Source organism: Microtus pennsylvanicus, chromosome 2, assembly GCF_037038515.1.
Source record: "Microtus pennsylvanicus isolate mMicPen1 chromosome 2, mMicPen1.hap1, whole genome shotgun sequence".
NCBI lineage: Eukaryota > Metazoa > Chordata > Mammalia > Rodentia > Cricetidae > Microtus > Microtus pennsylvanicus.
Genome location: NC_134580.1, coordinates 129,870,753 through 129,895,114, shown reverse-complemented (window position 1 = coordinate 129,895,114; position 24,362 = coordinate 129,870,753). Strand labels below are relative to the sequence as shown.

The 24,362-nt window shown below is 47.4% G+C and overlaps 1 protein-coding gene across 1 annotated transcript; it reads left to right on the top strand.

The window, feature by feature from the left end:
• The first annotated feature begins 4,332 nt into the window (after positions 1 to 4,332).
• Pxmp4 (peroxisomal membrane protein 4) lies at positions 4,333 to 23,814 on the top strand. The gene is made up of 4 exons (XM_075962625.1): positions 4,333 to 4,507; positions 11,757 to 11,819; positions 16,247 to 16,445; positions 22,578 to 23,814. The coding sequence occupies exons 1-4, from the start codon at positions 4,395 to 4,397 to the stop codon at positions 22,839 to 22,841; spliced, it is 639 nt and encodes a 212-aa protein (XP_075818740.1). The 5' UTR covers positions 4,333 to 4,394; the 3' UTR covers positions 22,842 to 23,814.
• The last annotated feature ends 548 nt before the right edge of the window (positions 23,815 to 24,362 follow it).

Below are 24,362 nucleotides of genomic sequence, written 5' to 3'. Positions count from 1 at the left end.
CTTGGACATAAAAGTGCCAGAAGTGACACAGAACTGTATGGGTCTCATCTTCATCAGGTTTCGAGGTCTGGGCAGAACCTGGTGTGCAGACACTGGCCGGAGCCTGGCTGGATTCCTCTCTTCCCAGGTTTCTCATGCTCCAGTCAGGGTCTTGGATCTGATGCGGGTTCTGCATGGCTGTCTGTGATCGCGTGTTTCATGCATCATTAGTGAGTTCTCCAGCACGCCACTCCTTTGAGCATACCTTTGCTTCACACCCTTCTTATCGTTAATGGAAGGCCAAACCCTGCTACTTATCAGTGTTGGTGTCCAGTACTAGCAAAATGTGATGGAACTTCTCAGAAATCACTGGAGACTTGGTCACCAACTAAAAGCCATCATTCTCAACATTAAGGAAGGCAGCAGAAGAGTATATGCCTCTTGTGGAGAAGTGGAGGACCGTTCTACAACACAGTCTCTATTTGTATACATACAGCATGTGTATGTATGTATGTGTATATATATGTATATATATATCCATTTGAATTCATGTGCTTGAACATGTATGATGGGTGCACATGTACCCATAAGGATGTGGAGGCTAGAGTTCAATCAATAGTGTCCTTTTTGTAAAAACATTGAATTTTGGGGCTGAGAGATGGCTCAGAGGTTAAGAGCACTGCCTGCTCTTCCAAAGGTCCTGAGTTCAATTCCCAGCAACCACATGGTGGCTCACAACCATCTGTAATGAGATCTGGTGCCCTCTTCTGGCCTGCAGGCATACACGCAGACAGAATACTGTATACTTAATAAATAAATGAATAAATATTAAAAAAATCGAATTTTAGCCGGGCGGTGGTGGCGCATGCCTTTAATCCCAGCACTCGGGAGGCAGAGGCGGGCGGATCTCTGTGAGTTCAAGGTCAGCCTGGATTACAAGAGCTAGTTCCAGGACAGGAATCAAAAAGCTGCAGAGAAACCCTGTCTCGAAAAATCAAAAAAAAAAATCGAATTTTATTGAGCTCTACATTTTTCTCTCCTCCCCTCCCTGCCTCTCCCCTCCCTTCAACCCTCTCCCATGGTCCCCATGCCCCCAATTTACTCAGGAGATCTTGTCTTTTTCTACTTTCTACTTCCCATGCAGATTAGATCTATGTAAGTCTCCCTTGTTCTCTGGTATTGTGGTTTGTAGGCTGGCTTTTTTTATTTTATGTTTAAAAACCACCTATGAGTGAGTACATGTGATAATTGTCTTTCTGTGTCTGTGTTACTTCACTCAAAATAATATTTTGTAGCTCCATTCATTTTCCTGCAAAATTCAAGATGTTGTTATTTTTTTCTGCCTTGTAGTAAGTACTCCATTGTGTAAATGTACCACATTTTCCTTATCCATTCTTTGGTCAAGGGGCATATAGGTTGTTTCCAGGTTCTGGCTATGACAAACAAAGCTGCTATGAACATAGTTGAGCACATGTCCTTGTGGCACGATTGAGCATCCTTTGGGTATGTACTCAAAAGTGGTATTACTGGGTCTTGAGGAAGGTTGTTTCCTAATTTTCTGAGAAATCGCCACACTGACACCCAAAGGGGTTGTATCAGCTTGCATTGCAGTGTGTTCTCTTTACCCCACGGCCTCTCCAAGCATAAACTGTCATCAGTGTTTTTGATCTTGTCCATTCTTACAGGTGTAAGATGGAATCTCAGAGTTGTTTTGATTTGCATTTCTCTGATGACTAAGGATGTTGAACATTTCCTTAAGTGTCTTTCAGCCATTTCTCTGTTGAGGGTTCTCTGTTTAGGTCTGTACTCCATTTTTTTATTGGATTATGTGTTCTTTTGGTGTCCAATTTTTTGAGCTTTTTGTATATTTTGGAGATCAGACCTCTGTCTGATGTGGGGGTAGTGAAGATATTTTTCCATTCTGTAGGCTGTCGTTTTGTCTTGTTGACCATGTCCTTTGCTTTACAGAAGCTTTTTAGTTTCAGGAGGTCCCATTTATTAATTGTTTCTCTCAGTGTCTGTGCTGCTGGGGTTATATTTAGGAAGTGGTTCCCTGTGCCAATGCGTTCAAGTGTATTTCCCACTTTCTCTTCTTCAAGGTTCAGTGTGGCTGGCTTTATGTTGAGGTCTTTGATACTTGAGTTTTGTGCATGGTGATAGGTATGGGTCTATTTTCATTCTTCTACATGTTGATATCCAACACCATTTGTTAAATATGCTTTCTTTTTCCATTTGATATTTTTTACTTCTTTGTCAAAAATCAGGTGTTCGAAGATGTGTGGACTGATATCTGGGTCTTCTATTCGGTTTCATTGGTCCTCCTGTCTGTTCTTATGCCAATACCAGGCTGTTTTCAGTACTGTAGCTCTGTAGTAGAGTTTGAAGTCAGGGATTGTGATATCTCCAGAAGTTCTTTTATTGTATAGGATTGTTTGGCTATCCTGGGTTTTTTGCGTTTCCATATGAAGTTAAGTACCATCCTTTCGAGGTCTTTGAAGAATTTTGTTGGGATTTTGATGGGCATTAAGTTGAATCTGTTCAATGGTGTCCTTTTTCAGGAGCTGCCTACCTTGACTTTTGGGGACTGGTTTGCTTACAGAGGTCCACCAATTAAGCTAGGTTGGTGGGCCAGTGTGCTCCAGGGGTCTGCCTGTCTCTGCCTTCCCGGCACTGGGATTACAAGCACACTCCACTACACCAGTTTTTCCCTTGGGTTCGGAGGATTGAATTCAGGTTCTCATGCTTGAACAACAAGCACTTTACTGACTGAGCCACCTCTGTAGCCTCTCCTATCCTTTCAAGACAGGTTCTCCTGTACCCCTAGCTGGCCTTGAACTCAACTGTGTTTATATAACTGAGGTAATGACCCTCTGAGCTACCTACTTCACCTCCCTCATCCTGGGATTACGCTGGAGACCAAACTGGGGGCTTCCTGCAAACGATACAACACTCTCCCAACACACTCCTAGCCCAGAGACACTGGTTTCTAATAAACGATTTTTAGAGGACTAACTGAATAAACTAGTTGTTCATTACCAAAGAAAGATCCAGTTTTGGTGATGAAACAGGTTCAACACAGTTCACCTCTTTTACTGACCTCTGACACTATCTTCTGATACTAGCCCAAACAATACAAGTAAATATCACATTGTCTTGAGTACCCAACTACAGCCACCACTCAAAGTGTGACTGCTACCTAGTGACCTCTATACACAGTAACATTATCTGTAAATGTCACTTATCAGTGTTCTAGTAGGGCTAATTTAATATCTTACTGCTTCTGTAAACTCATGTTGGGTTCTGGAGTCACAGAAGACAAGCAGCTTTCTGGTCCCAGGAAAGTGACAGTCTGTGTGAGGTTGGGCATTGAGCAAGTGGCAACCATTACCAAGTGTGAGGAGTTCTACGGAGGAAAAGAACAAACAAAGCAACAGAAAACCTAGGCTGCCTGACAGGCAGTGCTGACCCACGCCTTTAATCCCAGCATTAATCCTAGCACTCGGGAGGAGGCAGAGGCAGGCAGATCTCTATGAATTCGAAGCCAGCATTGGTCTACATAAGGAGTTCCAGAACAGTCAGAGGTACACAGAGAAACCTCGTCTCGAAAAACAAAAAACAAGCAACAACAAAACCTGGGCTAATACATCAGCTGTGAGCAGTGCTGCTGTCTGTGGGATATCCTGCAGGATTTTCTTGATTAGATGATACCGGAGCCTCCACCTGAACACCGAGAGGAAGTCGCCATAGAAAGTACAGGGCCAATGAATTTCAGTAGGAAAGTAGCAGGTGCGGCTCCTCGAAAGTAGAAGGGTTCTTGGGATACTCCAGGAAACTAAGCCGGTAAATTGGAGAGAAGGGAGGATGTGGGACGCTCCTGGGGACCCTGAGAAAGAGTTTGTATTTTAAAGATAGATTGAAAACAGGTATTATCGCACAAGTCTGCAATCCCAGCAAGTGGGAGGTAGGGACATGCGCACCAAACAACGAGGAGAGTGACACGTGATTTATGCTCTGAGAAGTTATTTGCCATACCTGCTAGACATTGGTGTCACTGGTGTGGTAAGATCAACAACGTCACCTCCCAAAGTCACCCATTCCCTCCTAAGCCTCACAATGAACCAAAGGTCTCCCTATGAAATTTGCCTTCTGATTGGTCGAACCCTTCCGAGTCACGATGGTTGGTTACCAGCTCTCCTTTCTCTTCCAATCAGACTGCTATTCCAAAGAATGAGAGCGGCTCAGCCCCCTGCTGACCAGTGCGCTCTGTGACTGGCTCTCTTCTATGAGTGACGGTAGACTCAACCTATAGTTACAACGACAGGGCGGTGCTCCCCCAATGCAGTGGGCTGTGCAGCCAGAACGCAGGGCTGTCAGTGCACGTCCAGCCAGGACCCTCGACTGAGTGCTCCGGTGCTATGGCCGCCCCTGCGCAGCTGCAGGCTCTTCTCAAGGCTGTCAACACTCTGCTGCGCAAGCGCCGCTACCATGCTGTGTTGGCCTTGCTTAAGGGCTTCCGGAACGGGGCTGTGTGAGTGGGGCCGCGGAGTCTGGTCAGGGCTGGGGGACGGGCCTGGCTGGGGTCGCGAATTCGAGGCCCGGTGTCATTTCACTGTGCGCTCTCTAGGAGCTCTCGGGTTTGATTTCGGTGCCCCGTTGGTGCAACCGGCGTAGGCTTCTGGGTTCCTGTCACCGTTTCAGTCCTGAGCTGTGGCTCACCCTGTTCCTCTTCTGTGTTCTGTGTGCTTTATAACCTGGCACTCTTGACTTAGTGGCTTCCTGCGCCAGCACCTCTAACTTCTCATTTGTGTCCAGTTCATCACCTCATCTTGCCTTATGCCCTTTGGCCTATTTGGCTTTGGTGGCCCTGTATGCACAAAAGAAACTGGACTCTGTCATTTAGCAAGCAGGTGGTCACCTACTGCCTAATAGGGTCCTTCTGTTAAGCTGCCAACAGGTTCCCATCCTGTTTCTCATCCATATGACTTCACCTCGGCCCTCATTTTCCTGGGGACTCATGGGAAGTGACAGTGAATGTAAGAAAAGGCGCGACTATTTGCTGGGCGGCTTAGTCTCACTCGCTCATACCGTAGGAGAGGAGGTCTTGGGGTCATTTTGCTCGACTGGTGCCTGGGGGGGGCAGCACCATGCATTAACAGTTATTGAGGGGCTACTAGACCAGAACTCTCAATGACTCAGAGAAGAAGCCAAAGTCCCTAAAGTTGACATCCTGGTAGCAGTGTGTGGCACCGTTTTGAGTGTGTGAACTGCGGGGATTTAACACCTGGTGTCAGTTACTGGAATCTAGATCTTGAGAAGGTCATTTAGCCTTCCTGAGCCTCCTCACTTTCTAGAATGCGGGCCCCACGGAGCACTGTGTGGCACTGTTTGAGGACGTGTCGGTGTGTGTGAAACACGGAGCCTGTACCTGGTGTGCGTCTGCCAAGTGGTGACTGTCCTTACAGGCACCTGCTGCCTACCTGCCCCACTAACCCTTTGAGGCCTCTGCTTGAGCGCTACCTCCCCACTGAGGCTGCCTCTGAACTTCCCACCCTGTTCCCTACCTTGTCTCTCTGTAGTGCTTGCCATCAGTGGACGCCGACTAGTCTCGCTCCATAGTCCACGCCTCACACTGGAAAGCGTGCTTCGTTCAGCCGTGGGGTCCATGCCTCTATTCCCAGCACTTAGGAGGCTGGGACGGGAGGATGAATGTGAGTTTGCGGCTGACTAGCGCTAAGTAGTGCATTCCAGATACCCCGGGTGCTAGTGTGAGACCCTCCCTCCACAGGAGAACAAGATGAGCTTCACAAAGCACACGCTTTACCCGTAGTGTCCCTGTGTGTGTCCTGTTACTCCCTGCTATAGGCATTCAAACTTTTCTTGGATGAATATTTGAAAACTAGGAATTTCTCTTGTCTCTGCCTTTCAGATGAGTGAATAGTGGCTGGGGGAGGCATGCCGATTGCCCCTGCTCGCATTGAGTGTGGGTACCGTCGGGATGCAGACTCAGTGGTTAGGGGAAGTATGCCGATCGCCCCTGCTCACATCGAGTGTGGGTACAGTCGGGATGCAGACTTGGTAGCTAGGGTATGCTGATTGCCCCTGCTCACATCGAGTTAGGGGTACAGTCGGGATGCAGACTCGGTGGCTAGGGGAGGCATGCTGATTGCCCCTGCTCACACCGAGTTAGGGGTACAGTCAGGATGCAGACTCAGAATGGACACTCAGTCACACAGAAAATGCTTCCTGCTAGATCTGGCCAGATCATATCAGTCACTGTTGGAACAAGATGGGATGAACCCTGAGGTAACATCATAGCCTCTTTGCCAGGTACGCACTGGACAGAGCAGGAACTGGCCCATGTGCCAGCAGGCATTGCCTAATATGAGCTTTGCACATCTGTCCCCCCCCCCCCCCACCTCTCTCTGTGCCTCCTCAGTGGACCTTCCCAGCCAGGACAGACATTTTCTAGGGTCAGGTGTTTGGGCTCTAGCCCCAATGCTTTCACTGTGATGAACTGTATAGTTTGTCTCTTCTGGTCTTAGTTTCCTTCTCTGTAAAATTAAAAGTGTAAACTCAGTCATTCCCGAGTCTCCAGGGCAGGGACCCCATGACTGTGCCCATCTGTAAGGACCGTACATCCAAGGGGAAGTCTCTCAAACAGCCGGGGCAGAGCATGGCCGCCTGCGCTTGTAGTCACGGCACTTTAGGGTTGCCAGTGTGAGACTAGCCTGGGCTGAACAGCAAGACTAACGAAACAACCCCCAAACGACAACAAAACAAACAACAACAAAAACCCAAATACCCCACAAATGCAAAGTAGTATTCAGGAAGGCTTTTCCGAGGGAAGACCAAGCTAGAGGTTTCCGGGAAGGAACCGGCATCCCGTGTGTGGAAATACATTCAACACAAGGCCTGTGTTTGTGAAGAAAGGTCACCAGTTTAGAGAGGTCAACCCGGATGGCTGAGGTCTTTGAACTTTGCAAACATTTAACTCACTCCTAAATATTCACGAGTTTTACGTGTGTGTGTGTGTGTGTGTGTGTGTGTGCGCGCGCTACGTCCAAGGACAATCTCCCTGTCATGCCCCAGGCCCCTTCCTTTCCCTTTTGGTTTGAGAAAGGGTCTCTCTAGCCTGGCACTTCACCCAGTAGGTTAGTTGGCCATCCAGCTCCAGGACTCTGTCTCTGCCTCCTACCTCACAGGTTCCTGGACTACATATGCCTACCACCATGCTTTGCTTTCTACATGGGGTCCCAGGGATCCACATTCAGGTCCTCAGACTTACATGTCAAACTCTTTACCGACCAAGACATCTTTCTAGCCCCCATTTTAATAAAGGGGGAGGGTCTTACTGTCTATGTTAGGTTGGTCTCAAGTTCAAGCTCCTCCTGTCTCAGCCACACAATTTCTGAGACTACATGTGTGATGTAATAAGTCTCATCTGCACTTGGGGAGTCTGAGAAAGGGCATGACAGATGTAGGAACTTGAGGACAGTCTGTTTGTGTCAAAGGGAAGGCTCTGGATGACCGGAGGCGGCTGAAGCCTCTCGGTGCAGGAGAAAGAGATAAGGTTCTGGAGGTGCTAGGGGAAGAAAGGCCACAGGACTGACGGGAACTGCCTGACCACTGCTAGGCAAAGGAGGAGATAAGGACATCAGGCTGGATTTGCAACAAAAAATGCATTTTATATTGTTAACTTTTCAAATATCTTTCATTTTTATGTTGTTAGCTTTTCAAATATCTTTCATTCCCTCTTTTTAAAGTGAGGTAACGCATCCACAAAAGTCTTAAAAAGTTCACTGCTAAGCCAGGAGTGTACATGTGTGGTGGAGCACATGCCTAGCATGCAAGAGGCCCTGCGGTCTATCTCTGACTCTAAAATAAGGTTACACAAATGTCCTCTGTCATCACTCCCTCTCCATAGAGGCATCCCCAGATGAGTCTCCTGTGCCATTCTCCAGAGCGTGTGCACACAAATGCATCCCATCTCCCACACCTCTGATGTTTTCTTTTGGAACACTGTTAGACATGTAGAACAGTTCCTCACCTTACACCATTGCTTCACTGCCCACACTTTTCCACTTTGTTCGTTTAAATCCCACAGACTCAGCCCCAGAGCCAGCAGGCATTTCCCAATGAGTGTACATCCCATTCCGGCTCTCCCTGTATCCTCCTCTGTGAACCTTCCCAGCCAGCCACGGCACTCTCTGTGGTCACGTCCTTGGGTTCCAGTTCTAATGCTTTTATGCTGAATATCAAGTGACTCTTCATCTCTTCTGACCTCCATTTTCTCTTTAAAACTTCTTTTAAATTAAGCCAGGCAGTGGTGGTGCATGACTTTAATCCCAGCATTTGGAAGGCAGAGGCACGCAAGTCTCTGTAAGTTTGACGCCAGCCTGGTCTACAAAATGAGTTCAGGTCAGTTAAAGCTACACAGAGAAACCCTTTCTTTTTAAAAATAAATAAATAAATAAATATACTTTTAATGAGTGGAGGAACAGTCGATCTAGGGGAGAGGGAAGGTGGAGGAAGGAACTGAACTGGGAGGAGGGGAGGGAGGGGAGGCTTCAGCCAGGATATATTATGAGAGAAGAATTTAAAAAATTGTTTTTATTAATTACTTTAAAGAAGTATTATGTTTTTCTAGACAGGATTCCTCTGTACAGCCCTGGCTGTCCTGGAACTTTCACTATAGACCAGGTTATCTATCCTTGAACCCAGAGATCTGCTTGCCTCTGCCTCTTGAGTGCTGGGGTTAAAGATGCCCACCACCACCACCTGGTAAGATACATTTATTTTACGTGTATACATGCTTTGTATGTTTATGTACCACTTACATGCTGAGTACCTGTGGCAGCCAGAAGAGGGAATGAGATCCCTTGGAACTAGAGATGCAGATGGCTATGGGCCACCATGTGGTGCTGAGAACTTGCAGGGGACCTGGGTTCATGCTCCTAAACACTGAGCCATCTCCAGTCCCAAATTCGGCTTTTTAGACTTGGCTGACCTGGAACTCCCTATGTAGACCAGACTGGCCTTGAACTCACACAGTTATGCCTGCCTCTGCCCCAAGTGCTGGGACTAAAGACGTGCGTCACCACACTTAACACTTAGCTTGGTTTCCTCTCTTGCCCTCTTCTGGCCTCAGTTCCTCCCATGTAAAATAAAAACACAGAGAGAAGACCATTCTCTCTCTCTCTATCTATCTATCTATCTATCTATCTATCTATCTATCTATCTATCTATCTCACGTACATGTTCATGAGGATGTGTGTTGTGGGAATTCATCTAAGTACCAGGGATGGTTGCCACAGGAGCCCCTCTTTATTGAAGCCTGCAGTGACTATTTCTGTATATTCAGGTGACAGCCATGTGTGGCTCATAACCATTGTCTCGAGGCCTTCAAAGGATTTTAGGCCTCCTAAGGCTCAACTCAGGTGTAGAAATGAGGGTAAAGGTGCCATCTTAGTTAGGGTTACTGTTGCTATGATGAAATAATGTGGCCAAAAGCAACTTGGGAAGGAAAGGGTTTATGTGACTTCCCAAATCCTGCATCACAGTCCATTGAGGGAAGCCGAGGCAGGAGCTCAAACCAGGGAGGAACTTGGAGGCAGGAGCTGATGCAGAGGCCATGGAGGAGTGCTGCTCACTGGCTTGCTCCTCATGGTTTGCTCAGTCTGCTTTCTTATAGACTTGATGACTACCAGCACAGAGGTGGTACAACCCACAGTAACCTGGGCCCTTCCTATTAACCACTAATTAAGAAAATGCCCTACAGCCCAGTCTTATGAAGACATTTTCTCAGTTGAGGCTCCCTCCTCTCAGGTGTGTCAAGTTGACACAAAACTAGCCAGCATAAGGTGTCTGATATAGAAAAATAAGAAGCCAGACATGGGGGTGGAAATACAGTTCAATGGTTAAGAGCACTTGCTGTTCTTGAAGTGACTTGAGTTTGGTTCCCAGGACCATATAGGTAGCTCACAGCCACCTGAAACTCCAGCTCTAGGGGATTTGACACCTCTTCTAGACTCCAGAGGCACTTGCATGCTGGGCATGCGCACGCATGCGCGCGCGCGCGCACACACACACAAATAAAATAATAACAATAATTTAAACTAGGTATAGTCGCATACATCTACAGTCTGAGCATTCAGGAGATGGTGGGAAGAAGATCAGGAGTTCAAGGCCTCTGTCAGCTAGAGACTGTCCTGCATAAGATCCTTACCAAAAAAGGGGGAGGGTTGGTGGTGAGACTGGGGAGGGGTAACAGCACTTGCCACCAAGCCTGGAGACCTGAGCTTGATCCCTGGGTTCAGTGGGGGAAGGAGAAACTGACTCCTGCCAGCTGTTCTGTCGCATAAACACACACGCTGTGACATGCACGCTGTCCTACTTAGGGTTACTAACGCTGCAATGAAGCTTCATTAGCAGAGCAGCTTGCAGAGGAAAGTGTTTGTTTAGCTTACATTTCCCGAGTCACAGATCATTGAGGGAAGCCACGGGAGGAACTCAAACTGGGCAGGAACCTGGAGGCAGGAGCTGATTACAGAGGCTGTGGAGGGGTGAGGCTTACTGCCTTCTTCTCATGACTTGTTCAGTCTGCCTTCTTATAGACCCCGAGACCACTAGCCCACAGGTAGTATCGGCACCCACAATGGGCTGGGCCCTTTCCAATCCATCACCAATTAAGAAAACGCCCCCACAGGCTTGCCTGTCTGCAGCCTGATTTTTTTTTCTTTTTCGTTTGATTTTTTTTTTTTTCAAGACAGGGCTTCTCTGGGTAGCCCTCGCTATCCTGGAACTCTTTCTGTAGACCTGGCTGGCCTCAAAAATCACAAACATCTGCCTGTCCCTACCTCTTGAGTGCTGGGATGAAAGGTGTGTGCCACCACCTTCCAGACCAACTTGAAGCCTGGTCGTGTGGAGGCATTTTCTCAGTTAACGTTCCTTTCTCTCAGATGACTATCATGTGTGTCAAGTTGACACAAGACTAGCAAGCACACACGCCCACACACATACACAAATAAATAAATTTAACGATTTTGAAATCCACCAAAACAATAACAATAATAAACTAAGATAAACTTCTCGCTGTGGTGGCACACATTTCTAGCACTCAGGAGGAGCAGGCAGGCAGATCTCTATGAGTTTGTTGTTGCTGATTCATTTTTTGAAATAGGTCTCACTATGTAGACCAGGCTGGCCTTGAACTCAGAGAATCCACCTGCCTCTGCCTCCAGAGTGTTGGGTTTAAAGACGTGTGCCACCATGTGCAGGCTTTCTGAGCTTAAGGCCAGCTTGGTGTACATAGTGAGTTCCAGCCAGAGCTAGCACTTCATAGTAAGATTCTGTGTCTGTGAAGGAATGTAATAAAAATTAAAACAAAACAGTATCAGTAATAGCAATAATAAGATTAGTCCAGGATGAGCCTGACTGCAACCGGTAGATGAGAAGGTGTTGAGAGGGTCTCTGCCCAGCCAGGAACTGTGGGCATCTTTGCATTCTTCATTGTCTTCCATAAGGACTATACCCAGCCCTCTGAGGTGTAGCATTCCTCTTTAGTTGGGGAAACTGAGGCTCAGAGACGGTAAGATAAGCCAAAGGCCACTCTGCCAGGAGGCTCTGGAACTTGAACCCAGGTGTAACTGGAAAGGCAACATCATTCCTTTCCCATAGTGGTGTCAGAATTGGGGGTAGGAGAAAGGACCAGGGGGCAAGGGGGAGCCTGGAAACAGCTACAGTGATGGCTTAGTAACTGTTTGCTTCTGTTTCTACAGCTATGGAGTCAAAATCCGGGCACCTCACGCACTGGTCATGACCTTTCTCTTCAGGAGTGGCAGGTACCTACCCTCTCTGCGGACCATTTGGGAGATGATGTGGTCACCCTCAGGCCAGGGTGGGTGTGGTCATTTCTAAGCTAGGGCTAGCTTTCCCGTTCCCCTGTCCAGCGCTGATCCTAGCTGATCCTATGTCCCTCACTTGAAAACGCCCGTGACTCCTCACTGTTCTCCAAAGAGACCCAGCTTCCAGGCCTGGCCTTCATAGCCCTCTGAGGTTGACACAGCTAAATGCCTGCAGTGTCCAGTGTGGGCTTCCTTGGCATACAAGCCCTGTTCCACTCCCACACGTTTGCCTGTGTGCATCTGCTTCCAGGGGAGCCTGACCGCTTCTAGTCAGCCTTTATTTCTTCCTGGAAACCTGTCCGGTCCTCTGGGTCACCTTCTCCGGGACCCAGGCTCTCATCTCTCCTCACCTGCTCTATGTTCTGATCTTCTTCTGAGTCCCTATAACTCTTCCCTCAAGGCCTCACTCAGAGAAGGCCTTGCAGTCCCGTGTTTATGGCTGTAAACACAGGGACTGGAGAGATGGCTTCGGTGGTTAAGAGCCTTGTTGCTTTTTCATAGGACTCGAGTTCAGTTCTTAGCGCTCACATGGTAGCTCCTAACCATCTGTAACTCCAGTCCCTCTTCCGACCTCTGCAGGCACCAGGCGTGCACAGACATGTAGGCAAAGCACTTACATGCATAAAATAGAAATAAGTAATTTTAAAAAAGAAGAAGAACCATACACAGAGGGTGGCCTAAATTCAAGTTGCAAGGTTTCTGTTTTGGCAGTTTATTTTATTTGTCTTTGTTGGGACTTTTTGCTGTCCAAATGGCATCTTTTCCCTTCTCCCCTCTCTTTCTCTCTCCAGAGCCAGGAACATAGTAGGGAAGCACACTGGCACTGACCCAGGAACACATTAGGCGAGCACACTGCACTGAGCCAGGAACACAGTAGACCAGGAACACAGTAGACCCAGGAACACAGTAGACCCAGGAACACAGTAGACCCAGGAACACATTAGGCGAGCACACTGGCACTGAGCTATATGCCCAGCCCTTTCAAATCATTTTTGTTTTGTTTTTGTGACAGGGTCTCAATTTTTTTTTTGTTTTATTTTGTTTTGTTTTTGGTTTTCAAGACAGGGTTTCTCTGTGTAGCAGCCCTAGCTGTCCTGGAACTAGCTCTGCAGGCTGGCCTCAGACTCACAGAGATCCTCTTGCTTCTGCCTCCTGAGTGCTGGAATTAAAGGCGTACATCACCACCGCCTGGCTCCCAAGTCATTTTTTAAAAACTGAATTTGCTCATTTAGTCACCAAGTGTTTAGTGAACATCTACTGTGTGACAAACACTGTTCTGGCTGCTAAGACTACAGCAGGGAACAAAACAGACAAGGATTCCTGCCCTCCTGGGGTTCATCTTCTAGCAGGAGGTGGCAGAAAATGACCATTCAAAATATCAAGGAAGCCAGGTAGTGGTGGTGGCGCACACCTTTAATCCCAGCACCCGGGAGGCAGAGGCAGGTGGAGCTCTGAATTTAAGGCCAGCCTGGTCTACGCAGCAAGTTCCAGAATATCCAGGACTACTCAGAAAAACCCTGTCTTAGAAGAAAAAAAATCAAGGAAGACGAGTTCACAAGATGCTGAAGGCCAGGGACGGCCAGAGGTGGGATGGATTGCACCTGGGGAGTCTGAGAAGCTGGCCACCAAACTGTTGAAAGGGAGAGGCAGCAGTGTCATAGCGGGAACTGGGTCAGGCCTGGTCTGGCTCTCGGCCTGAAAGAAGTGCTTGGCTTTCCTTTTAAGTGAGAACAGGAAGCTTTGACATTTTGAGCAGGGGCATACCACGGTTTGACTTCCTGCAGGTTTGGGGGGTTGATTTTTTTTTTTTGTAAAGATTTATTTTGATTTTTAATACTGCATCTCTGAATGTGTGCCATGAGTGCAGGTACCCGTGGAGGCCAGAAGAGGGCAGTAAGAGTCTTTGGGACTGGAGTGATGGGCACACCTTACACAGGTGCCAAGAACTGATCTTAGGTACTCTGTGAGAACAGTGTGTACTCGTGACCCTGGAACCAGCTCCTCAGCTCCCTTTGGGAGGCTCTCTGTGTTCTGGTTCCTTTTTGCTTCTTGAGATGTGGTCTTGTTACAATGTCAGCCTGCCCTCCCACTTCAAGGCCCAAGTCCTACCTCAGCCTCCCAAATAGCTGGGAACACAGGTGTCTGGCTTTACATATGTTTAGCAGCGTGAGGATTAGTCATTTGCTGCCTAGTTGGGAACAGCTTGGCAAGGGAGGAGGGGCTGATGGAAGAGCAGAAGTCTGGGTGTCCATTAGCAAGAAGCTGTGCAGTGGCCTAATATGGTGACCTACATCTGGGTGCTGGCCCGGAAGACAGAGGAGCCAGACTAGAGATGTCTTGAAGTCAGTGTCAGATACTTTCTTACTTTTTCAAGGTTGTTTTGTTTGGTTGGTTGTTTTTTTTTTTTGAGGCAGCATCTCACTGTGTGGACCCAGATGGCCTCACATTCACAGAGATCCGCCTGCCTCTGCCCTCCAAGTGTGCGCCACTACATCTGGCCTTACTTTTTACTTAGTTTTCGAAACAGGGTGTTAGGGTCTCAGGCCTAGGCTGGTCTCCAACTCTCAGTCGTCCTGTTTCACCCAGGATTACAGGAATGGGCTGCCATGCCCAACTGCAGTCCAAGATTCTTGCTTTAAAAGTGTTACTCATAGCCGGATATGGTGGCGCACACCTTTAGTCCCATCACTCAGGAGGCAGAGGCAGGTGGATCTCTGAGTTCCAGACAACCTGGTCTTCATAGCGAGTTCCTGGACAGCCAGGGCTACATAAAAGACCCTATCTCAAAAAACCACCCAACCAACAAGCAAAGGTACCCATGAAGCTTATGTTGTCAAAAGCCAAGAACCAGCTGCTGCAAGCTTTTCCCACTCACCTGACCGGCTTCTACCATGGCCTCCCTCCCCGTTTTTTCAAGACAGGGTTTTTCTGTGTAGCCCTGACTGTCCTGGTGTCCTGGAACTCACGCTGTAGACAAGGCTGGCCTCGAACTCCCAGAAATGCACGTGTCTCTGCCTCCTAACTGCTGGGATTAAAGGTATGCACCACCACTGCCCAGCACCACCACCCCCTAACTGCTGGGATTAAAGGTGTGCACCACCACTGCCCGGCACCACCACCCCCTTCCTATGGGGGGGTCCCTGTCTAGAATTGAGAGGTACATTCTGCTCTAACCATAGGTTATCTTTGCTGTCCCCTAGTGAGACTGTAAAGATGGCTCAGCCACTAAGAGTGCTTGTTGCTCTTCCAGAGGACTGGAGTTCAATTCTCAGTACCCACACCCAACAGCTCACAATTGCCTATATCTCCAGTTCCAGGGAGTCTAATACTCTCTTCTGGCCTCTGTGGGTATCCACAGACATGCACACACATGCACATACACACACTCACACATTCACACACACTCTCACACACACTCACACACTCTCACACATAAATTCATACACACACTCACACATAAATTCATACACACATTCACACACACTCTCTCACACAAACTCACACACTCACACATAAATTCATACACACAGTCACACACACACTCTCTCACACACACTCACACTCTCGCCCTTTAAGGAAAAGGTGGATTGAATTAGTTCCCCTTCATCTCTAAAGAAAGACCAGTGTCAGGTGCTGACCTCCTCACGGCCCTCCGTACACAGCCACACTCAGAGCCTACACCAGCCTCTCTCCATTGCTTGGCTCCCTTTCTGTGCCTGTCCTTAGGGCCTTTGTGTGTGTGTGGCGAGTCTTCTGCCTGTAAAGCAGCAAGCTCCTCCCGTGGATTCCTTTCCCTCCCTCAGATTCTGTGACCACCTCTTGTCAGGGTCAATGTCAGGTTCCTGTCTTGGTGAACGTGTTTCTTCCTCACAAGCCCCACAAAGGCAGACAGCAGATCTGTCCTGTCTCAGAATTCTCTCTGCAGATCCAGCCCATAGTAGGCACTCATTCATCTGTTCACTCACCCCTCCCATTTGCTGAGGACCTACTGTGTGTCAGGCCCTGTCTGTGCCCTTGGGATGAACAAAAAGAATCTAGACCCTGCCCTGCAGGAGCTTACACTGAGGACAAGGGAACTTCATACATCACCTTACAGATGTTAAATGGGGATGAGAGCCGTGAAGGAAAAGACCTAGGAGGAAAGGGATGGACACTTGTTAATACACTCTGAGGTGGTGCACTGAGTAAGGGCCTCTGTCAGGTAAGAGGGCAGCGCCCCTGAGGACATGGGCACCCTCCTCAGAGATCTCAAACTAGATGGGCTTCAGTGATGTGCTCCTTGCCCAGTTCAGATCTGTATGCACTCTGGGGAAAGCTGCCTGGACCAGAAGGGCCTGCGCTCATGAAGCTTTCTGTTTCTGCAGTCTCCAAGAGAAACTGCAGGCCATCCTGAAAGCCACGTACACCCACTCTCGGAACCTGGCCTGCTTTGTGTTCACCTATAAGAGCCTCTGTGCACTCCAGTCGCATGTGCAAGGCGAGACCCACCAGATGCACTCTTTCCTGGCCGCCTTCCTCGGGGGCCTGCTAGTGTTCGGGAAGAACAACAACGTCAATAGCCAGGTACGGCTTTCCTGTGGGACAGTGAGGGGCGGGAAGTGAGGTGAACTCCTAGCAGCCGTCTGTGTCTGAGGTCTAAGAATCATCAGTCCCCGTGCGACCTTGGGAAGGTCACTTCTCCCTCAGTTTTCCTATTTGTAAACCAGGCCACAGCTGGACTCCAGGGGCTCCCCACATCAGTGTGTCTACTACTCTTTGGGGCAAGGATTTTGGTGGTGGTGGTGGAGACAGGTTTCATCTTACTCGGGCAGGCCTTGAGCTTGCTATGTAGCTGAGGCTGAGGCTTGCCTTGAACTCCTGCTAGTCTTTTTTTTTTTATTTTTTCTTTTGGTTTTTTGAGGGTTTCTCTGTGTTATGTTCATAGCTGTCCTGGAACTCACTCTGTAGACCAGGCTGGCCTCAAACTCACAGAGATCCACCTGCCTCTGCCTCCAGAGTGCTGGGATTTAAAGGCGTGCGCCACCACCGCCCAGAGAACTCCTGATATCCTTGCCTTATCCTAAGTGCTGAGATTACTTGTGCATCAATGATTTGGTGGCGCAATGATTTTTTTTAAATTATTTCTTTATGTGTGTGTGCCTCTGTGTGCACGTGTACCTGTGTAGGCCTGAAGAGGGTGTTGTATCTTCTGGAGCTAGAGTTATGTACCGCCCTATGTGTGTGCTAGGAATTGAACTCCGTCCTGTGGAAGAGCAGCAAGCGTTCTTAGCTGCTGAGCCATCTCTCCATCTTAAGATTGTTCTTTTTTTGCTGGGCCGCGGTGGCACATGCCTTTAATCCCAGTATTTGGGAGGCAGAGGCAGGCGGATCTTTGTGAGTTCGAGTCTAGCCTAGTCTACAAGAGCTAGCTCCAGGACAGGCTCCAAAACTACAGAGAAACCCAGATTGTTCTTTTAATGCACTTTGACCTGGGTGTGGTGGCACACTGAGAGACGAAGGCGCTGATTTGAAGCCAACCTGGGCTGCATCTCAGAACAAACAAGCAGAACTCAGTGAAACAGAAAACAGGAAATTGAAGGAGAAAAACTGGCTCTTTGAAAAGATGAACAGAATCAATAAATCCCTATCCCAGGATCCCCACAAAGATGTTTACTAATACTGGAAATGACAAGGGTTATGTTTAATATCTTGTGTATATTAAAAGGCTTTGAGGAGCCTCAGCCCTCAGGAGACAGAGGTAGGGTAATCTCTGTGAAGGCAAGGCCAGTGAGATCCAGGACAGCCACAGCTACATAGAGAGACCTTGTCTCAATAAATATTAAGTAAGCAAATAAATAAATAAAAATAAAAAACACAAGCCCCAAGGGCCTGTGAAGTGTCACAGCAGGCAAAGTTGCCTGCCATTAAGTCTGACAACTTAATTTGGTCGTTGGGATTCACGTGGAAAGAGAGGAAAAGCCCCGAAGGTTTTCCTTTGACCTCTTCACATGGACCATGACAAAAGTGCCCTGCACCCCAAAAAATAAAATAATAATAAATGAAATTTAGATTTTCAAAAGATCTTGAATAACATGGAAAACTATGACTAACTCTGTTTTTACAAACTTGGTATCTGGTATGAAATAGATCCATTCTTTGGGAAGAAAAAAAATCTGCCTGGGTCACATGAGAAGGGCAGTGTGACTCTTTTAAAACAGATTAGTTTTCTTTTATGTCCCTGAGTGTTTGCCTGCATGTACGTCTGTTCACCATATATATGCCTGGTGCCTGGAGAAGCCAGAAGAGGGTGTGGGATCCCCTGGAACAGGAGTTACAGATGATTGTGAGCCACCATGTGGGTGCTGGGAACCAAACTGGGGTTCTCTGCAAGAGCAGCAAATGCTCTTAACCGCTGAGCCATCTCTCAAGCCCCCCCTTTTTTATTTTTTTGAGACAGGGTCTCATGTTACCCAGTCTGACTCAAACTTAATATATGGCTGAGAGTGGCCTTGAATTCCTGCTGCCCGTACTTCCCCAGGGTTTAGATTATAGGCCTGTGCCACCACAACCAGCTACCTTTTTTCTTACTGTGTCTTGCTCTGTACCCCAAGATAGCCTTGAGTCTTGCCAGTTCTCCCTGAGTCTCCAGAGCACTGGGGTTATAGCCATGTATGGCCACCCTGGCTGAATTTTTTCCTCTTATTTCTAAGTAGTATAGAAGTGCCATCAGGTTTTTTGGTTTTGTTTTTCCTGTGAAGGACATCTGGGAAGTTTCTAGCTTTAGGATGTTACAAGTAGAGCTGCGAAGAACGCTCTTGTCCAGAATCTTCTGTGAACATACGTCTTCCTTTTCCTGGGATAAAAGCCCACGAGTGTAATTGTGGGTTGTATGGTACATGCATACTTGGTTTTAAAACAGCCTGCCAAGAAAGAAGAAAGTAAAAAAATCAACAGCCTTCTGCCAAGCCGTTTTTCAGAGTGACGATAGTTTTTACATTCTCACCACAAATATATGAATGTCTGTCTACATTCTCCATATCCTAGCTAACATTTGGTTTGTTGCATGATTTATTTTAGCTGCATTTTAAAATTTTTTGGTGTGTGTGTGTGTGTGATATGATTGTAAGTGTGCACCTGCCGTGGTGTGTGTGTGTGTGTGATATGATTGTAGTGCAAGTGTGCACCTGCCGTGGTGTGTGTGTGTGTGTGATATGATTGTAGTGCAAGTGTGCACCTGCCGTGGTGTGTGTGTGTGTGATATGATTGTAGTGCAAGTGTGCACCTGCCGTGGTGTGTGTGTGTGTGTGTGATATGATTGTAGTGCAAGTGTGCACCTGCCGTGGTGTGTGTGTGTGTGTGTGTGTGTGTGTGTGTGTGATATGATTGTAAATGCAAGTGTGCACCTGCCATGGTGTGTGTGTGTGTGATATGATTGTAAATGTAAGTGTGCACCTGCCGTGGTGTGTGTGTGTGTGATATGATTGTAAATGTAAGTGTGCACCTGCCGTGGTGTGTGTGTGTGTGTGTGTGATATGATTGTAGTGCAAGTGTGCACCTGCCGTGGTGTGTGTGTGTGTGTGTGTGATATGATTGTAAATGCAAGTGTGCACCTGCCATGGTGTGTGTGTGTGTGATATGATTGTAAATGTAAGTGTGCACCTGCCGTGGTGTGTGTGTGTGTGATATGATTGTAAATGTAAGTGTGCACCTGCCGTGGTGTGTGTGTGTGTGTGTGTGTGATATGATTGTAGTGCAAGTGTGCACCTGCCGTGGTGTGTGTGTGTGTGTGTGTGTGTGTGTGTGATATGATTGTAAATGCAAGTGTGCACCTGCCATGGTGTGTGTGTGTGTGTGATATGATTGTAAATGCAAGTGTGCACCTGCCATGGAGTGTGTGTGTGTGTGATATGATTGTAAGTGTGCACCTGCTGTGGTGTGTGTGTGTGTGTGTGTGATATGATTGTAAGTGTGCACCTGCTGTGGTGTGTGTGTGTGTGTGTGATATGATTGTAAGTGTAAGTGTGCACCTGCCGTGGTGTGTGTGTGTGTGTGTGTGTGTGATATGATTGTAAGTGTAAGTGTGCACCTGCCGTGGTGTGTGTGTGTGTGTGTGATATGATTGTAAGTGTGCACCTGCTGTGGTGTGTGTGTGTGTGTGTGTGATATGATTGTAAGTGTAAGTGTGCACCTGCTGTGGGGCTGGAGAGGTGGCTCAGAGGTTAAGAGCAGTGCCTGCTCTTCCAAAGGTCCTGAGTTCAATTCCCAGCAACCACATGGTGGCTCACAACCATCTGTAATGGGGTCTGGTGCCCTCTTCTGGCCTGCAGGCATACACACAGACAGAACATTGTATACATAATAAATAAATAAATATTTTTTTAAAAAAAGTGTGCACCTGCCGTGGTGTGTGTGTGTGTGTGTGATATGATTGTAAGTGTGCACCTGCCGTGGTGTGTGTGTGTGTGTGTGTGTGGATCAGAGGACAGCTCTTGGGAGTTGGTTCTCTCTTTCTACTTTGGACTCTGGAGATTGAACCCAGGTTGTTAGATGTTTGCTGCAAGTACCCTCAACCCCTACACCCTCTCAGCAGCCCTGTCTTAGCCACTGTGACAGCGCATCTCATTGTGACTTGACTTTGCCTTCCCTAATGGCTAATGCTGTTGAAATTGTCCTCTTATCATTTACTTGCTACCTGTACAACCTCTGGTGAAACATTCATGTCTTTTGCTCATTCTCCAATTGGAATATTTTATGTTTTATTTTGGAGCTCTGAGGACATTTTTCAGATCATCTACATGCTGATGCCGTGCAGATATGCATTGTAAATGTCTGTCATCTGTAGCTTTTCTTTCTTGGAGAAAAGGTCTTGCCCCAGCTGGACTAGTATTTATTATGTATACCCAGCTGGCTTCACAGAGAACAAAAATGAATTTCAAGGCGATCCAAAATATTATTTTCCCTCTGGTAGATCATTTTTTAAAATTTTAAACTGTGTATCATTCATTTTAAAGACTTCTAATAAGGGTGCCAGTCATAGTGGTGCATGCATTTAATCCTAGCACTCAGAAACAGAGACAGGAGGATCACCGTGAGTTTTCGGCCAACTTGGTCTACTTAGTGAATCCCAGGACAACCAGGACTACATAGTGATACCGTGTCTCAAACAAAACAAACAAAAACCACAGCTTCTAATAAGGGGACGGAGAGGTGGTTCTCTTGGCAAAGTACTTATGAAGCAAGCGAAGACCTTTCATCAGCAAAGCCCACATGGAAAGCTTCCACTGTACTGTGGGGCTCACTTGTGATCCCAGCGCCAGGGAAGAGACACAGAAGGAACCTGGGCCTTCTAGCACCAACCACTCTGTTCACATTGGTGAGCGCCATGTAATGAGAGACCTTGTCTCAAAAATAAAAACTGTAAAGAACAACATAGACGGTTTCCAAGAAACAACATTTATTAGTGATCTCTGCCTTGCACACACACACACACACACACACACACACACACACACACACACACACACTAAATAAGTAAGCAAGTATTACTTTTTAAAAGCCAGGCACAGAAACACCTGCCTGTAAGCCCAGTATTTGGGAGGCAGAGAGAGGTAAGTCCCTGGAACTCTACAGTCAGTAGTATAGCCAGCTTGGTGTACTCCATGTTGAGTGAGAGACTCTTGTGTCTCAACAAATCATGGGGGGGGGGGGCGCAGGGCGGGCCTATAGCTCAAAGAGTAAAAGTGCCTTTAAAATCTTTTAAAAGAGGGGGCTGGAGAGATGGCTCAGAGGTTAAGAGCACTGACTGCTTTTCCAGAGGTCCTGAGTTCAATTCCCAGCAACCACATGGTGGCTCACAACCATCTGTAATGAGATCTGGTGCCCTCTTCTGGTCTGCAGCATATATGTAGGGAAAATGCTGTATACATAATAAATAAATCTTTAAAATAAATAAATAAATAAAAATAAAATTAGTTTAAAAAAAATCTTTTAAAAGAGAAAACTCTTGTAAATTGAAAAGGGGAAATTGTTAAAACAGGGTCTCTTTACATAGTCCCAGCTGACCTGAAGCTCACTCTGTGGACCAGGCTGGTCTCGAACTCACAGAGATCCACCTGCCTCTGCCTCCAGAGTGCTGGGATTAAAGGCATGAAGGCATGTGCTGTACACCTGACTATAAATTGAAAGGTTTATTAAGATATTGGGTTTTGTTGTTTTTAATTACACTATTTGTCAACTTGACACAGAAAAAAAAATAAAAAGAAATTAGGCTAAAGACGGGCACGGTGGCTTACACCTTTAGTCCCTGCCCTTGGGAGGCAGAGGCAGGCGGATCTTTATGAGTTCCAGGCTAGCCTGGTCTACAGAGCAGGTTCTAGGAAAGCTACATAACAGGGGGCACCCTGTCTCCAAACAGCAAGAACCAAACAAATACTTAGGCTAGAGAGGGAACTGAGAAAGACACTGATGTCGGCCTCTGGTCTCCATACCCGCATGTGCGCAGGCACCCAGCACACACGGGATGCACCTACACAACACGCGCGCACACAGAAATAGAAATATCAAAATGTCTGCTGCACGCCACCTCAGTCATCTTGCACACCAACTTTGAGAGTCACGGAGCCAGTGAACAGCCATGCCGGTGTCTAGGCTGGGTGGGAAGGTGAAGGTTCCCAGTGGTGGTGCTCACTAGTAACCCTCGGCATTCCCTCCCTGCAGATCAACATGTACCTGTTGTCACGCGTCCTGTTTGCCTTGTGCCGCCTTGGCGTGGAGAAGGGCTACGTCCCTAAACTCAGGTGGGACCCATTCCCCTTGCACACGGCAGTGATTTGGGGGCTTGTGCTATGGCTGTTCGAGTATCACCGGCCCACGCTACAGCCCTCGCTACAGTCCTCCATGACCTACCTCTACGAGGACAGCAACATTTGGCACGACATCTCTGACTTCCTCATCTTCAACAAGAGCAGCCCCTCCAAGTAACACAGCCCGAGGCACTAAAGGACTCCTCTTTGCAGACAGCTTCTGCAGTGTCCAGCCACTGCCCAGAGTATGGTTCTATTGACACACCCCCTGGAGGATCCTGCCTTCTCAAAGCCATGGGCCTCACACTCCAACTTGTTTGATCCCAACCAGGGTTCCATTTCTGAAACAACAGCCCCGAGTTTCCACCCACCAGGTACTTTTGGATAGCGCATGTAGCAAGGGGCATGCTAAGGAGTCTGGGGCTTGACTTCCGCTGCTATTCCGACTCCAGTAAGGCCAGGGAAAGCGTCACCCTCTCTGGGCCTCAGGCCATTCAACATGGGGTGGGGGACCATTAGAGGAGAGTTTCTTCCTGGTGGGTAGGATAACCCTTCTCTGTGCTGTGTACCAGAGGGCTCTTTGCTAGTGGGCAACAGGTTACAAATACCTTGGGAGGGGGACTAAACCCTTTGTCTAAGGTGTGCCATTGGGGAGTTCCAGAGCCCCATTGTCCAATAGGAATACAACATGAGCCTTATGTGTAGTTTTGATTTTTCAAGAGCTAAGGGATAGCTTAGAGGGGCAGCACTTGCTAAGCTTGTGTGAGACCCTGGATCCTATCCCCAGCACTGAGAATAAAACCTCTAGTGGCCATATTTTCATAAAGTATTAAGAAGGCTGCAGCAGTAGGTTGTGAGTTCCAGGCCAGCCTGGGGTACATAAGAAAACTCTGTCTCAAAAAATGGAGGGCTAAGGTAATGGCTCAGTGAGTAAAGGCGCTTGCTGCAAAGCCTAGCGACCTTAGTTTGAGCCCTGTGTTCCTCATGGTGGCATAGTGGGAAGAGGGGAAGAAAGAACCAGCTCCTGCAAGTTGTCCTCTGACTGCCACATGTGTGCCTTGACATGTATGTGTGCATGCACACACATGCACATATACAAAAAATAAAATGGAATAAATTTAATAACATGTAAAATAAATCTTAACAATATATTTTGCCTGCCTGTGTATGCCTGGTACCAACGGAAGTCAGAAGAGGGAATGGGATCCCTAGGAACTGGAGAAATGAATGCTGTGAGCCACCATGTGGGTGCTGGGAACGGAACCCTGGTACACTGGAAGAGTACTAAGTGCTTTGTTTGTTTGTTTGTTTTTTGAGACAGGGTTTCTCTGTGTAGCCCGGGCTGTCCTGGAACTCACTCTGTAGACCAGGATGGCCTTGAACTCAGAGACCCACCTGCCTCTGTCTCCCTAGTGCTGGAACTACAAGGTGTGCACCACCACTTGGCATACTAAGTGCTCTTAATCACTAAGCCATCTCTCCAGCCTCAGATTGTAATCATAAATTTTAATTTAATATTTCTAAAAACTTTCTCTTTGCAACATATATTAATATAAAGGATTAATGACAATCTTTCTTGTATTACATCTTCAATGCTGGCAGTGTGTTTTACATGTATCAAGTAACACATCTATCCTCACAGAAGATTCCAGTAGACACTAAACATGTAGAGCTAAAGACACCATCCGAGCCCAGCAGC